At 36.1% G+C, this 16,748-nt stretch overlaps 1 protein-coding gene across 9 annotated transcripts in view; it reads left to right on the top strand.

Moving 5' to 3' along the window:
• The window catches only part of CACNA1D (calcium voltage-gated channel subunit alpha1 D), a 170,212-nt gene that overhangs the window by 54,298 nt on the left and 99,166 nt on the right, over positions 1 to 16,748 (top strand). For 8 of the 9 annotated variants that reach the window (XM_090148162.1, XM_090148157.1, XM_090148156.1 and 5 more), the window contains exons 4-7: positions 8,203 to 8,342; positions 11,651 to 11,793; positions 13,171 to 13,323; positions 14,288 to 14,484. In XM_090148162.1, the coding sequence (XP_090004288.1) occupies positions 8,203 to 8,342; positions 11,651 to 11,793; positions 13,171 to 13,323; positions 14,288 to 14,484 (633 nt within the window). Of the gene's footprint in view, positions 1 to 8,202; positions 8,343 to 11,650; positions 11,794 to 13,170; positions 13,324 to 14,287; positions 14,485 to 16,748 lie in introns of those variants that run through there. The other variant, XM_090148163.1, reaches the window with a different exon arrangement.

The following is a 16,748-nucleotide window of genomic DNA, read 5'->3' on the forward strand; positions in this document are numbered from 1 at the left end:
TATATAAAATTGGTTTAAAATGCTTACAGTGCAGCAACTACTTACTGTCAGCAGTACCTCCTAAATATAGAATTTGCATTTGGTATTGACTCTTAAATATCAACCTTGCTATTAGATGTATTAGCAGTAAAAGCCTCAGACTATGTGGATCTCTGGTGTTACAATGGTGTCCTATAAAGTGCCTTCAAAGGCTTGAGATATTTCTGAGGTTTATGCCAAGTTCCTGCACAGAGTTGCCCTGGATTCTGCTTCTAAGCCCAATGCATTCATTTCATTTTTATTCCTACAGACTTTTGCAACTGTGGCAGAAGCTAAATTTCTGATATTTGTAGTAGTTGTTTATGTAAATTAAAGAATTTACTTGGATTCTGACCACTGGCTAGTATTACAAAGGTTAGGACATGTATTCTCAGATTTTCCCTAGGTAAACTTCTGAATGCATAAAAACATACTACAGATTAGTATTCAGAAGTGAATTATCCACCTCAGTACTTTTTCCACTACTACCTTTTGAATTGTGGAAAAAAAAAATCTCAGGTCATTTTCCACACCTTTATAAGAGGTTTTTTCTTTAGCATATATTTCTATACGGAGTGCCTTCTGCATAGAAATATTCAGGAGTTACTGTGTAAGGAAGACAACTACTACTCAATTAAGGTGTGCTGGCTGCACAAGCCAAATCCTGTTTCACATGAGAATCCTAGGCCTCGGAAAACTGAGGTCCTGAGGTCTGTTTAAACTTTTGTCCTCCTGAGATGTGAGATGAGGGGATGAGGATGTCCTGGGAGTGATTTAAGGTCAGGAACCACTGCTGGTCACACATAAACATGAAATCGTTCTGTGTAAATGGAGCATCATGTGTCCTTGAAAACAATGCCTACTGGTTCCTCTCTGTATTAAACAAGTGTAATAATGGGTAATTAATTAATTACAATTACATTTTCTGAAGTTCCTTTTTTTTTTTTTTTTTTTTTTTTTTTAAATTACTTGCTGCTGAACTCCTCTGTCAAAGTAGAGGCTGTACTTACAAGAGTAGGAATTCAGACATCTGACATAGTTAAGTATGATAGTGGTATTCCCTCGGGTAAACCAGGACTGGTCAGGAAGACACAGCACAGTTTAATTGGATTGATCAGAATGCAAATCCTTAAAAATTGTTTTTCAAGCCTTCCCTCCCTTGCTTGCCATTACAGAGATGAAGATATAGTTAACCCACTAATTATCAATCAGTTCTTAAGTGATACAGAATTCTAATTCTTCCAATGAGGGGGACGTAATTTACACATCTAAAGTGGGAAGTACATCATTTCATCAACTTTAATGTTACAGACAAGGAAAGCTTTAGTGTTTTTCTCTATTGGCTAATACACAGATTTCATGTTTGTTCTTTCATTTTCCATCTTGGGAAACTGATACAGCATTTTCAAAATCAGAGAAAAGACAACTCCTGCGTATGGGAGTAAACTATTTATTTATCTTTCAATTTTTAGTGTGGTAGAGCTTACAAATAGTTTTAAGGGGAAACTAGATATTTTAAGTGTAAAATGAAAGTATTGTGTTAAGAAATTCTGAACATTTACTTCTATGCCTTCTTATAAATGCTCTGCTTTCCTATAGCAGAATTTGGAAAAATGGCTGTTTTTTAAAAGCATGAATGGCTTTGTATGTTGTCAAGGTATTGATCGCACAGCTTAATTAATAGCACAATTGATTATTAATCCCCAGATAAAGAAAAAAGATTTTCTGCTTTCTGTATGACTGAACTGCAGAATACTGATCAGTTGAGTTACTTTACTTAAATTGAGTCAATTCATTTGATAAGGAGTTTTTATTCTGATAGATGCATGTTACTATGGGCGCAAAAATGTTTCCAAAGTTAAGACTTTATGAAATTTTCAATGTCCAGGGAATAGGAATTAATAAGAAATCTCTTAATTATGTAACTTGATGTCTTAACATATTTGCAAACCATGGACTTTATTTTTAAGCAGTTTTCTTGTGATGTCTTAAGTTCTGTGCTGAGTTGCAGCGTGTCGTGTTAAAATATGTAGCAGTAGCTTTGCCTGTTTCTTTCGGAGATTCTGAAAATATGAAGATAATAAATTATGACTAATGTACACCATCTGGCAAGGGTGGGAAAAAAAAAATTCTTCCTGAGCAACAGGGTTTCTGCTAAGCTGGTTTGCTTAAAATAAAAAAGCAAACACATTTCTTCGCTGAGAAAATGTTCCAACAACTTCCCTGAAACTCAGTGAATACGGGTAGCCTTTATTTTGTACTGAATGATTTATCTTAGCATGGAGCTTGTTGGTGCCTTGCATGACAAGAAGGGCAATGGAACTAATCAGTGTTGTTGTTGCATCACAAGTTCTTAAAAAGATTACTGAGTCTTAGTGGATTTGAGCAACATTAACAAAAGTGTGAGACAGCCTTGCAGGAATCAGCCTGCGGTAAGGAGAGAGGGCCTGGTTCTGTGTGGAAGCAAATCTGTGAACCAGCTACTGTTAATCTGTGCAGCATCACAGATCCTTAGAAACAGCCAGATTTTGGTGCTTCCTGTCATCTCAAGAATTACAGCTATCACTTTTTAATCTGCTACTTTTGTGACGCTGTATAGAATAAATGCCATAGTAGAATGCCATGTTCATAATTATGTATAATTTCTAATTTAATCTGTATGGTTTCTAGAATGAAATGGTCTTTTCAATGCAGATGTTCTTCAGGGACTCAGGCACACGTATGTCCTTATTTAAGTTCAGTTGTCTTATGTCTTAGCATTCCTACTTCCATTTTTAAAGGAATAAATTACTCACAGATCCCAAATAATATGAATAAAATAAAAATGCGCATGGAGGTTTCCTCGCTATAGAGAAAAATAGGAAATGTGTTCCTCTTTTAAAACTGCTACCTTCTGTCTGGATCCTTAAATCATCACTTGCTGCCTTAGTTCTGCATAGCAAAACTATTCCTTCAGCCGTTCCAGTAATGCTGAAAATGGGATAGTTAAACTTCATTTGTTCTTGATTAATGCTTGCTTAAGCTCTGGGTGTGCCTGGTGATGTGTGGCCAGAGATGTGTGTAGGCTGCAGAGGAAGGATTGATGTACCTAGAGATGGGCAGAAGGCTACAGGAATGCAAGGAGGGACTGCCAGTACCTTCCTGAGGGTGACCAGGTTGTCAGCTTTGTGTTAGAACATCTGTTGGCTGCCCACTTACTGAACAACAGAGTGGAAGGAAAGCACAGCCCGTACTTTGGGTACTGTTGTTAAATACTGGGCCAAATTGCTCCTCTGGCCACTGTGGAAGATACAAAGTGTATTCTAAAAAAAGGAAAGAAAAAGAAAAGAAAAAGAGTGAATGTGCAAGAGTGTGGAGGAAGAGAGGAAAATGAAAAGACGAGAAAAAGGAAAAAGGAGGAAAGAAACATAGTGTTGAGAGTAATAGAGTTCTGTAGTAGTAGGTGTATACTAATGAGTTCCTTATATTTTCTCAAGTTTTTCAAGAAACTGTTTCTCTTGAAATGCCCACTGGCTATTCTGTTAAAAAGCATCCATTCTTTGTGCCACTGACTCAGTTAATGGCATCATCTCCAGTTCTGTCTTGTATCCATTATGAATATACATATCCTGGGGCAAACCCTGTAACTGGGCGTGCATTTCTATTCTTCCACAGAACTGCAAGAAAACTTCTCCCACGATGTTGAACACTATGCAAACTGCAGGGGCTTTTACATATGGGGTGGATGTAGGTAGTCATACTTGTCCTAGTTCTATCTGTACCTTTCTTTGTGCTCATGTAAGAATTATTTGAAATAGATTAAAATAATAGAAGTATGAACTGGGAAGAACTTCTGTGGATTATCTAGAACTTCAGCTCTTAACAGGACAGTTGCCAGTATGCAGTTAGATCAGCTGTGCTGTTGTATAGCTGCATCTTCAAAACTTCTTGCCTTGAAGCCACCTCTTTGGGTGTTACATTGCCATATTGGTAGAGAAGTCTTTCTTAATTTCAAACTTGGAGCTTGTGGCTCTTTTCCCATGTTTTACCATCTGCTGCTACTTCGTATTTGGCTTCATCATCTTTGTAACTCCCCTTCAAGTAGTTGTTGCCCACTGTTAAACATTTATTAGCCTTCTTTTTGATGCAGAAATGATCTTTCCTTCACTGGAATTTGCACTTTATCAATGTTCTTTTTGAACTGAGGGGCCCCAAACTGTAGTTGTTGCACAGCCTCAGCAGCATGTAGAGTTGGGATAGTAATTTCCCACAGTTTCCTGGCTGTGTTCAGGAATTCCTAATGCAGCTCAGTATGCAATTTGTCTTATTTAAAACCAGCACATTTAATGTGGTTTCCAGTGTGATTTTCAGGTTCTTTCTCAACCTGTCTTGATGTGTGGGATTATTCTATCCGAGCTACAGAACTTCACATTTTTCCTTTTTGAAATTCATGAGGTTTCTGTTGGTCCAGCTGTAAAGGTTTCTTAAAGTCCCTTTGCTTTGACATGCAGAGCCTTCTCAGATTGCTTCATGCTCTGCAATTCAGAATGCTCTGAGTGCGGAACTCACCCTGCTGTGCAGCTGTGTGGACATCCTGTTGCCTTGATCCCCACTAGTTTAGCATTATGTGGAGCTCTCTTGTGAATTCAGGGAACAGAATGCCAGTGTATGTGCCAGTGTATATTTATTTTTCATTCTTTCTTTTTGTGTTAGGATTGTCTATCCCTTTTCTAGCACTTCTCCGTATTCTGTATACATTGCATGAGACTGCAAATCTGAAACAGTAAAACCAAAATGACTAACAGTGAAAACTTACCATAATGCCTCATAAAAGCAAATTTACCAGCTGTGTTATTACCCATTCAGAGTTCTAGCTTACTTTGGAATAGCCATCGTAGTGCCTGTCTTCTTTTTAATGAATGCCAACTGATACTGATCTTCAGTGGGTCAGTACCCAGTGCTTATCTTTGTCACGCACTGCTTGTATTTTTTGTAGAATTATAGAATTGTTAAAGTTGGAAGATCTACAAGTCCAACCATCAACCCATCACCACCATCTCACTAAACCATCTTTCATCTTAGAGCATTTTTCCAAAAGAAGGCAGGATAGGAGGAGTAGGATCCCATTATGTTGATTCTAGACCAAGGAGAGCACACTTGGAAAACACTACTTATTTAAAAAAAAAAAATAAATCATCTTTAGGCCTACAGGCTAGAGTAAGATTTGTAAAATTGAAAAATAGTCATTGTGAATCCCAAAAATGTATATTCCCCAAATTCTATGTATTGATAACAAAAGTGGTTCATAATGGTGCTAAAATGTGATTTTTTCATGTCTTGACTGCCCCCAAATGCTTGTTCTTATTATAATTATATTATTATTTTCAGTCTTGCTTGAAAGACAACTTCACTATAATTGCACTGAAACTGTGTATTATTTTTCTCCCTGATCTATTAACCAGAAGTAAAAAGCTCATAACAGTAAGAGCTATCTGTACTTGGTTTAAAAAGTGCTTACTCTAGATCATATATTTCTTGAATAGGATTTTTGCAGTACTGATTAATAGGAAACAGTCCTGCTTCCTTAGGAAGAAAAGAAAATCAACAGGAAGAAGACCAATGTACTTTGAAAGATGGGGGTTAAATAGTAGGATAGAGTTAGATGTGAAGAGTAGCATTCAAACGAACAGCAGGAGTATCTTACCATTAAGCAAGTTACACTGGGACAAGGGTTGGTGCCTAGCCCAAATAGCTGTAGAGCATTAAAACTTTCTGTGAGGATGAGCAGGAAGAGGCAAAGATGCTTTTCAGAAAAGAGTCTGGTAGGATTATGGTGGGATTATATTACATCTTTGCCTGTAGTAACATCTCAGTGGGCATAACTGCCCAGAAATCTGATCACAGAATCATAGAATGCCTTGAGTTGGAAGGGACCTCAAACATCTAGATCATCACCCTCTTGCTGTGGGCTGGTTGCCACCCACCAGATCAGACTGCCCAGGGCTCTGTACAACCTGGCCTTGAACAGCTCCAGAGATGGGGCATCCACAGCTGGTACTGGAAGCCTGTGCCTCATCCTGAATAGAAAATTTCCTGATATCTAACCTAACTCTCTCCTCTTCTAATTTAAAACCATTTTCCCCTGTCCTATTACTATCAGCTTGTGTAACAAGTCCCCAACCTGCTTGTAAACTCCCTTCAAATACTGGAAGGCCACGACGAGATCTCTGGGGATTCTTTTCTTCTCCCAGCTAAACAAACCCACCTCCCTCAATCTTTTTTCACATGAAAATTGCTCCAGCCCTCCAGTCAACCTTACAGCCCTCCTCTGGCTCACTCTGCCATCTCCATATCCTTCTTGTGCTGGGGGACCTACAGCTGGGCTTAGTGTGGTGTGGTCTCATGAGGGCAGTCATGAGGGTGACAGATCCCTCTCTCCCTGCTGCCACCCCTCTGTTGATGCAGCCCAGGATACTGTTGACCTTCTGGGCTGCAGGAACACACTGCTGGCTCATGTCAAGCCAGTCCTGCTTTCCTTTCATGTTAACGAGTTGTTGACATTTGCATATATGAAGGTTCCTCTCTTTTGTTTCACGTTTTCTTTTACTATTCTGGCTACTGATATGTATTTTGCCCATAGCAAATGCCAACCTAATATTTTTGTCTTCCTTATGTTGTCTTAAATTATTTATCTTTTTATACCCAAGTTAGAGACTTGTATGTAGGGAGACCGAAATAGCTGTTATTATGGAATGTATACATGGTAGAGATTGGCTGGATTTCAGCATTTTTGCAGTATTGTTCTCAGGAGCACTCATAATTCATGTTACTGTAACCTTTGTTGTGCTCTCTGATCAAACAAATATAATGGCTATTCGTTCACAGAGCATTTATAACTCTCTGACATCACTTGAATCTTGTTACCATGTCATTGTTCCAGTTTATCAGTGAGAAATCAGTAAGTGGAAGAAGCAATTTTGAAAATGGTGTTGGGAAAAATAACAGGAGAATGTGGTGGGGAGTTGAAGGATGTCCATCTGTCACTGGGGGAGGAGAACTCACGCAAAACAATGTAGTTGGGGTGATGCTGCCTTGGGTGAAGCTCTGTAGTCCTTGTTTTCTGACTGTAATCTTTACTGAGCAATTACAGTCCGTATAATTAACGTTGTGTATGATAACAGTGAACAACATCCGTAAGTGCCTGAAGAAGTTTTAAAAAAAATGAATCATTCTGTGTCTTGTATTCATGGTTCTAATATTTGCATAATGTCAGATAAGAAAGCAAGTATTATACAAAGGAATGAAATGGTGATTTCCGAAGGTAAAAAGAATAAATGTGTTAATTGATCTGTTCTGATAGCTGCGATTTCTACAACTTATCCAAATCAACTGTGCTTTCAGAAGACAAAGAAGACACAAAAAATTATTATCCGTTGCCTATGAAAAGAGATTCAACATTTATGTTGGTTTAAAATATGAATTCTGGCAAAATGAAGATACAGGGTAATAATAGTGCTTTTAATAAAGTATTGAAACATGTGAATTGGAGCTTCAATGATACGGGGTGATGGTATATGAAATGAAAATTTCTTCAAGCATATTAGGATGACTTAAAGCAAATCTCGTGATATGCAAGGAAGAATAAGTCAGTATAAACTTCCATGTCAAGATGACTGTGGAATTAAATTAAGACCACACTCATAATGACTTTTCAAAGCTCATTAGTGCATTATGACACTGTCTCAAACTCCTTTAATAGACAGAATTCAGTGTGTTGTAATTAAAAGCTGATGTAGAGAATAGTTAAGTTAGTATAGCTCTGCATACTTTTTAATGATATTTCAAGGATCCTATTCTACACCATTTTCTGGTTTTGATGAGTGTAATGAATCCTACTGATCTGGATGGGACTATTTGCTTAAGCAAAGACAGAGTATTTCAGTGTTGGAGCCTTTTTTTCTCATGCAATGCAATGCAAAAAAAAAAAAAAAAAAAAAGAAAATTCTCATGCAATTGTGTAATTACAACCTTGTACAGCTAACATTAAATGCTATGCAATTAAAATCCATAAAATAAACTGACAGGAAGTACTGTTTCTCCTTAATCCAGATCAGTACAACTTACCCTCTTACTGTGAATTTTAAATAGTAAAAGAGCTGTTAAATTGCATTGTCTTTCATTGTACTTTTTCTTTATTTTTTACAGGAAAAAGTAGAATATGCCTTCCTGATAATTTTTACAGTTGAAACATTTTTGAAGATTATAGCATATGGATTATTATTACACCCCAATGCGTATGTTAGAAATGGATGGAATTTATTGGATTTTGTAATAGTAGTAGTAGGGTAAGTAACTCATATTCCATTGTAAAAAGGTTTTCATGTGTTCTTTACAGTGAACTAGATATAAATCTGTTTGGCTGTGTGTAAGGGCCTGAGCTTGACATTTATTCCTCTGGAGTAAAAGCATTGACTGAGAAGAATAAAGAATTCAGTATAAAATCAAAAGTTTTCACTGGTGTGGGCTGTATTGCACCATCAGCTATACTCTAGAAGTTCATAGGGATGTCTGTGTTCTGCCAAACAATTTGACAAGACATGTTCCTTGGTTGTCTTGCCTGTTGCTGTATCAAGAAGCTCTTGTTTGTTTGTTTCCCTCCTCTGACAAGTTACTACTCAAGCCTTGTGCAGGTTACCAAAGAGTGGAGAGTTGAATGTCCCCTGGAAAGTGGTTATTGAAAAAGGGAATTTCCAGTATTGCAGATTTTTTACTAATCTTTTTAAATTGATATAGCCTATGGAGAACGTTATTCCATATAACCTTGTAGATTGTGGCTGGCTTGCAAAGAAGAACTTGGTATGGAAGTTCAAACTATATCAAGTTCTCTGTAATTGAAAAAGCCCTGGAGTTCAAGAGTATTCTGCTTTTACTCATGCCACTGCATTAAGGGGGAAGATGCAAAGTAAAGGAATTTGTGATAAAGCATTATTGAATATGGGGAAGTATTCTGAATGTGTTAATAACCAATTTATAACTATTTGATTCTGAGATAGGAAAAAATTACTGAGAAGATTGTATTTGGGCCAGTTGCATGGGCCAGAAAGAAATTTTCATTGAGGGCTAAAATTTGTATATAAATAGATCCTTCATCAGGCTAGGTCATTCTCAACAGATTGGCCTCTGTGCCTGAAGGGGAAGCTTGGTGGGTAGGTATGGAGGCTATCAGAGATAAAAGCTCTGTTCTCTTGCCAGGCTCACTTGAACAGACCTTTTCTCTGTTGTCAAATGACCATGGAGCCACAGTAAGCCTGGAGCAGTCTAATTAACATGACCTCTATCTTTGGCTCTGTCCTAAATACATGAGAACTAAAACTTTTTCCATTAACTCATAAAATGCTCACTATTGGAGGCTAAATCTGATTAGGTCAGATATTCGCAGTGTCCATAAAAAATATGGAAAAAAAAAAAAAAAGGACGACATCTTATGAAATAACTAAAATATCACACTGTGATTTAAGTTCTAGATCAAACCCAGAAGTTTTGAGGTGTAAATTACTATGTATGTTGCCATCAGTTGTCATCTTCATGGAATTATTGCCTTTCAGTAACACACAATTTGTTTTTGCTCTCTTTGTTAAAAAAAACAACAATGCAAAACCCAAGAAAAAACACCATGCACGTAAGTAAGGAAACAAGAATGAATCCATTTATCTAATTAATACTTAAGAGAAAAGCCTATTGGGAAGTTGATTCGTATATGTAACTCAAGATGGATATGGAATCACTTCTGGATCTGGTTCTATTTGACTAGCATCACCATGCAATTTCATTAGGTATTTTAATAGCTTTGAAAGGGCTGCCATGCTGTCCTCTAGTCAACATATTGGATGAAATTTGCTTTGTGTGCTTTTTCAGCACAGATTAAATCAGTCCAAATGCATAAATCTTAACTATGCCAAAAGAAATCTCTACCGGGAAAGGAGAAACATGCGCATAGGCTTTTTCCCCAACATAAAATTCAGCATTTAAACTTTTGATAAACTGTACAGGAGGATAAATGTCAATTTTAAGAATAATAAGAATTTGTATGTTTTTTATACCTTAATGGCTTTAGATAATGGACATAAAATGGCAGAAGTGTAGATGGCTACTATTAATCCTGTCCTTGTCACTCCTCTTTGAAACCAGAGTAGGAATTACCTTCTGAGTACTCTACTACTTGTCTGCATTCTTTGTCATGCAATTTCTGTTGATTTAAGTGAGATAATAAGGGTCTAACAGAGAAAGCTTTCATTGTGCTTTTATAGTGCTTTCTTATGCCTGCAGCCTTTTAAATTTTCTGAATAATGTACTGATTGGCAGGCTTGAAAGCAGCTTCTCTTAAATTGGGGTTTTATTCAGAAGTCTGTTTAACCACCTTGTCTTTGGAGCACAAGTAGTCTAGCTGAAATCATTGAGGTGGCTCATTTTCTTAGAATTATGCTTCATTTAAATTATGACGATGAATCAGGATCTGAAATACTGTGTGGATTTCTCAAGGTGTTACAGAAGGTGGGTTGCTGTTCATTCTAAGAGCTGCGTGATGCGCTTTGTGTCTGGCTTTCTTTCAATGAAGTAGACCAGGGATGGGAATTAACTGATACAGGTTGATTGCTGACTGGGGGAGGAAAAAGTTTTCAAGATTCTACTTTGGGCATTATATGACTTACAGCAACTATCCTTCAGCACTGTGAACCAGAGTTGTGAAAATTTCTTTTGATGAAGCCAAAAACCTACACATTTCAGGAGCCCTTTGCAAATGTGAAATATTTTAGGATTGCAAGAATATTGGCTTGATAATCTTTTCAGGAGAAGTGCAGTTTTGCAACTATTTGGACTACAGACTGTGCAAAGGATTATTATGGTTTTCATGGTCCAGAATTTTGTCTAGAAAGTAATGCATCTCAAGTTCAGATTGAAACCAAAATAGGTCTAAGTTTACTTTGCATTTCAGACACTTGCATGAGTATGAATTTCTGCTGGAAGTGGGAGGGAAAAATAAAACCTTGTCTTCCAAACTCTTCTAATGAATTACTAGCTCATTTCTGCAGTGAAAAAATACAATATAACAAATGAGTCATCTGGGAATATTTTTATACTCAAGGTTATTATGAATAAGAAACAAATCTTTTTCTGTGTTATTAAATTTTGGCCTCAAATTATTTTTTAATATATTCAGCTTTTGCTGACTGTATTTAGCATATTGAAGTCACTTGGAGTTCACATATCCCACTAAAATTAAAACAGATGGTTTCTTGTGATTATCTATTTCGTATTTTAAAGAGAAGGCAACTTCTCCAAACTTCACAGTGAAAACGTTTGAACAAGGAGAAATGGCAAAGTAGCTTCATTTATCTTCATTTGTTTAAAAATAGCCACAGGGTGTGTACAAGTAGGATGCTAATTTATTGGAGACTGTGTGATTGTCACTCTCAGAAGGGATTAGCACTTGCAATTCCTAACTCTTCCTGTCATGATTTAATACGTCAATATTCCTTTCACTTTGAAATCTGGATGGCTTTGCAGAGTTATCTGCAGTTCAAGTAATTTCCTAATACATTTGATTGCGTGGCAAATGGATGGTGACGACTTTACCCTTCATCTCATTTTCTAGATTATTTAGTGTAATATTGGAACAATTAACCAAAGAAACAGAAGGTGGCAGCCACTCAGGTGGCAAACCTGGAGGCTTTGATGTCAAAGCCCTAAGAGCCTTTCGTGTATTGCGACCTCTCCGGCTTGTATCAGGAGTGCCCAGTAAGCTCTTTTCTATTTAATTCTATTGAAATAAATATCATAACTGATCTGATTGTTTAACTTTCATGTTCCAGACACTAGCATAAATGAGATAATATAAAGTTGATTTTTGTTATCTGGTTGTTTATATAAAGTGAGATTCAAGATGAATGATACGCTATTTCAATTTGAGCAGAGGATTGTGAGTTCATTCAGTGTATGATCTTTTTACACAGTTCAATAAGCAGACGGGCAAATACACTTCCTTTTTAGAAGCTTTATATAAAATTGAATTACGTGTTTAAATGCAAATAAACCAAAAATTAAAATTCAGATTTTTAAAATTCTAAATCCTACACATCTGAAAATGTAGGTGATCCTAAAATAGTTTATATTTTGGTAAGTCTATGCCAAAGCACATTGCACATTTCATATTTCCTGCCCCCTCCAATGCACATGAATGCCTTCTGTTTATGTCAATAAAGCTACCAGATAAATTAGGGGACTTGAAAAGTAGAGCAATATTATTTAAAGAAAGCAATTGAATTTTATAATAATCCTTCCAATGTTCGTTTCATGCATTACTGAAGCTTTTTGGGCTGAATAAGAGGTTCATGGCTTACAACTCTTTCCAGTCATTGTATTTATTATATCATAGTCTCTTACATAGAAATGGTTGTGTTAGATATATGTTTAGCAAAAGAGATTGAATGAGGAAAGAAGCAGTCTTATGAAATGCCAGAAAGGAATCTTGAAATAAAAATGAGCCATGTTTTCTTCTCATTGGTACTTTGGCAACCTCGTTAGTCTGGGGTTTACTTCTTTTAGTAAGAACAAAATTTGGCTTAATATTTAATTTAGGAGAAAACACAAGAAAAGTGAAATTAGTTCTGAAAGTGATGTGAAATATGAATAACTAAAAAGTAAGATTGTTCAAATTGAAAATGAGTTTTCCTAAATAGCCTAAATTGCAGAAGTATATATATATTTTAATCTGGAGAGATATGTAGAGTATAGCTAAGTGCAATTTCTGTGGACTTGTTGCAAAGTTGTAATTGTAGCATAGGACATTTAGAGGTCCTGTAAAATGACCTGCAGCCACTCATCATGGATTTCATTTCTTTTCTAAAAAAAATCCAACTGTAAATTCTTGTGACATATTTCAAGCATTGGCTTGCATGACATAACATTTATTAACGGAGGAAATCATTGGGCTTTGACAAAGAGCTTTAGTCTCATATGAAATATATGATATGATTCTTGGCAGTAAAAATGTTTTTAAATGGATATTCTCTGCCTGTGTGTATCATGAATTTCAAGTAATGTGTAGTTACAGAAGTTTTGGTAAGGCATGAACATAGAAACCTAGTTTATATCTTGTATCTTCTTTTCTTTTAGGTTTACAAGTTGTCCTGAACTCCATTATAAAAGCCATGGTTCCCCTACTCCATATTGCCCTTTTGGTATTGTTTGTAATCATAATCTATGCTATTATAGGATTGGAACTTTTTATTGGAAAAATGCACAAATCTTGTTTTCTTATTGATTCAGGTAAGACATGAAGCTGGTTACTAAAATAATGGATTGGTTCTATTGTATTTTAAGTCTGTGGGATTTCAGTTTGAAATAGAACAGAGGCTGAAGCACTGAGACTGTTGTAACCCGTGGTTTCAGTGGACTGTAATTTTAGAAAAAGTATATTCTGTTTAAAAACAATCAAGGAAACTGGTACTACCACCACTAACAGCATGAAAAATAGAGACTTGAATGTGTTCTAAACAGCTTTTAATGTCTGAAACGTCTAACTTCAGCATTAGCATTGAAAATATTAGGGGTTGCTGTCCACAAGATACAAATCAGTACTTTTTCTAGATGTCCCATAGCAAATCAGGTATACGCTCTTGAGATTATAATTTGACAGTGTCTCTGTCAGTAGTTATTTTGGGTAGTATGACAAAAAATAGAGTTCTAAGATGACTAATAAAAGAAACCAATGTTCCTCCATCTATGCAAGTGATGCAATGAAAGTGTTTCTTATGGGAGAGTTTTGAAGGAGTGAAATGTTATCGTGAGGGAGAAATATGTGATGGCTAAAGGTATGTTTTCTTCACCTAATAAAATAAAGTAGGCTACGTGAAGCAATTAGTCTTGACCTGTTTCCTTGGTTGTACATCAATATGAAGTGAAGAGAAAAAAAAAACAAACACCATTATGTGTGGGGTGTTTCTGGAAAGATGTGTTGCTTTATTACAACTGTGAACATGCTTTTTTTTTCGTATCCATTGCTCAATTACTTGAGCTCTTTTATGTGCTTGGTTTTGATTAAAATATTTTCAGATTGAAGGGCCCAGGTGTCAGAGAGATAAACATCTCTAGAGCTCACGAGTTCCCTTTCTTGGATTTCTCAGGTTGATATCTAGATTTATGTTCCAATAGGTTTGGTATTTCTTCATATAGAAGAATTAGCTCACAAATGTTTGAGAAATGAAACAGACTTTTTTTGGTCAATTTTCAGATATACTAGTTGAAGAAGATCCAGCACCTTGTGCATTCTCAGGGAATGGACGTCAGTGTGTCATGAATGGCACTGAATGTAAGGGTGGTTGGGTTGGACCGAATGGAGGCATAACGAACTTCGATAATTTTGCATTTGCAATGTTGACTGTGTTCCAGTGTATAACCATGGAAGGATGGACTGATGTGTTATACTGGGTAAGTAACTCCAGAAATCATTTCACATTGCTTACTTTTAAACAAACTTCAACGTTCTAAGGAGAAGTAAACTGTTTTACAGTACCATAAGTAAGAAATCTTGGTGAGTTTTAATAGAAATGGAGCTTAACTTGCTTAACTTATTCCAGTCACGGTACCTTTTTGGCTTTCTTAGGCTAGGAAGGCTTTTTAGCAACGCATTTATTCTTTGGGTTTTATTTGTTTGTTTTTGATTTTGTCTATTTCATTTGGATAAAAATAATACCCCATTTATGTCCTTTGGACTAACATTTTTTTTTCATGCAAGCATACAGTTTTTAAACATGTCTGATTAAACTTAGGAGCACTCTTTCGACAGTATTTCTGCAAAGTATTTTTGCAGTATTAACATAAATTAGACCAAAACAAGCTCTCAGCTGTTACTGCTTGCCTTGGGGACTGTAAACCACTTGTTAAACATTCAAACAAAAACCAAGTCACAACAGTTGTAAGCCTGACATTGTCACCAAAGAAGCAGTAAAAGGCACTCAAAAGTACCGATTTGTAAGGCCCCCCCTTTACATGCTACTCCAGCATTAAATAATGAACCTTCTCCATCTTGGAACATAAACAAACAGCTGGACACAGGCTGGAAACAAGATACTCTTTGTCTTAATGTTGCAGATGAGAATGGAGAAAAAGAACACAGATTTTTAAGGGAATAGGGTTACGTAAATATTCAGGTAGGAATTTCTCTGCCTTACCCTTTTCCAGTCAAAGAACATTTTGTTCTGAGACTTTTTAAGGACCTAATATTTGGCATGAGTGACCTGTAGAAGGTCGTGCAAGAAGCCCATGACAGAGCCTGCCTACTGCAGGTGCTCAAAATCGTTGAGGATATTCCATACTACTTGGTACTGAGCAGTAAGTCTTTGCAGCAATTAAGGCCTTATGGCATCTTAACAGTTTGAATACTGAGATTTTTTTTTACGAAAGGAGAAATTTGATTGCTAGTAAGGATCACTATTAGAAAGCCACTGAAAATAGATGAGCTATCTTAGGGCATGTCTCTGTGGAGCTGTGTTCTATGTTATGTTGTTCACAGCAGCTCACAATTTGGATTGCTTTTAAGTTTGGCCAAGTGGGGTTATTTACTAATATTGAAACTTCAGTGGAGTACAAGATGCAATAAAAGATGTAGCATTATTCAGTGAATGGACACCTTAAGTGGTCATTTGTTGCAAATCAAGGTGAAATATGCTGCTGCTAAGTAATATAACACCTGTCTGTGTAGTCTCAAAATAAAATTTGTGATACTAGAAAGTATAATATTTTTATATTGTTTTTTTTTTAATATAGTGTCACTGTTAAAAATAATTAAGATGATAGGATGGCATTCTTTTTGGATTCAGAGATGAAGAAGTTGGCAGAATAGGAATCTCTGCTTCCACTGTCAGTTGTCAGAGGTTAAGAATTGGCTGCAAGCATGCATAACTTTAGGTAGTAAAGAGACTGATGGTAATACAGGGCTCAACACGGGCCAGTTTGTTGTTTGTCAGGGTGTAGGTTTATCCTTTTTGAATTTTGCTCTCCAGTTCTTCTTAATTTTCTCAGAGAATGCATTACTACAGAGTTAGTATTTATTTTATGTGATTTATATTATGATGATGATGGGTATTTTTTATCCATCCTGAAACAGAAGGTTTGCCATGATTGTTCAGAAAAAAATGCACTTTTAACGTTTTTCAAGGCAGAAGTGTGCTCACATTTCAGTACCTGGCAATTTCTGTAACTGTCACAGATTTTTACTGTGAAAGTCAGTGATAAAGCTTTCAGGGAGTTAACGTATCCAGACTATGATTTTTATAGAAATAATTTAATCTGAATGGCTTAATATTAAACATTCCCCCTTGGAATTAAGAGGCTAATTGATTAGATGCATTCTAAAAAATCGCCAGCCCCAAAAGTAAAACCATTAGAAGAGGGTGCTATGAAAATTGTCATGGTCAGACATTTTCAAAATGCAATGCATAAGAAAATTCAAAATTCAGAAACTTCAGAACTGCACACAGAACTGTGTGTTATTTTGTTTTCTAAAATGGCTTCCCAAAGCCAAAGTTATTTACAGGTACACAGATGTCAGTTTTAATTTTATTAAAAATGATACTGGAGTTGTTAGTAAGAGAACAAAGAAATGCATTGACCTTGTAAAATATGTTCTAAACCAGATTGTCATATAGCTTTTAATTGACATTTTCATATAATGTAATTGTAGCTCTAGATCC

This window comes from Phasianus colchicus, chromosome 11 (assembly GCF_987193195.1).
Source record: "Phasianus colchicus chromosome 11, bPhaCol1.hap1.1, whole genome shotgun sequence".
Taxonomy (NCBI): domain Eukaryota; kingdom Metazoa; phylum Chordata; class Aves; order Galliformes; family Phasianidae; genus Phasianus; species Phasianus colchicus.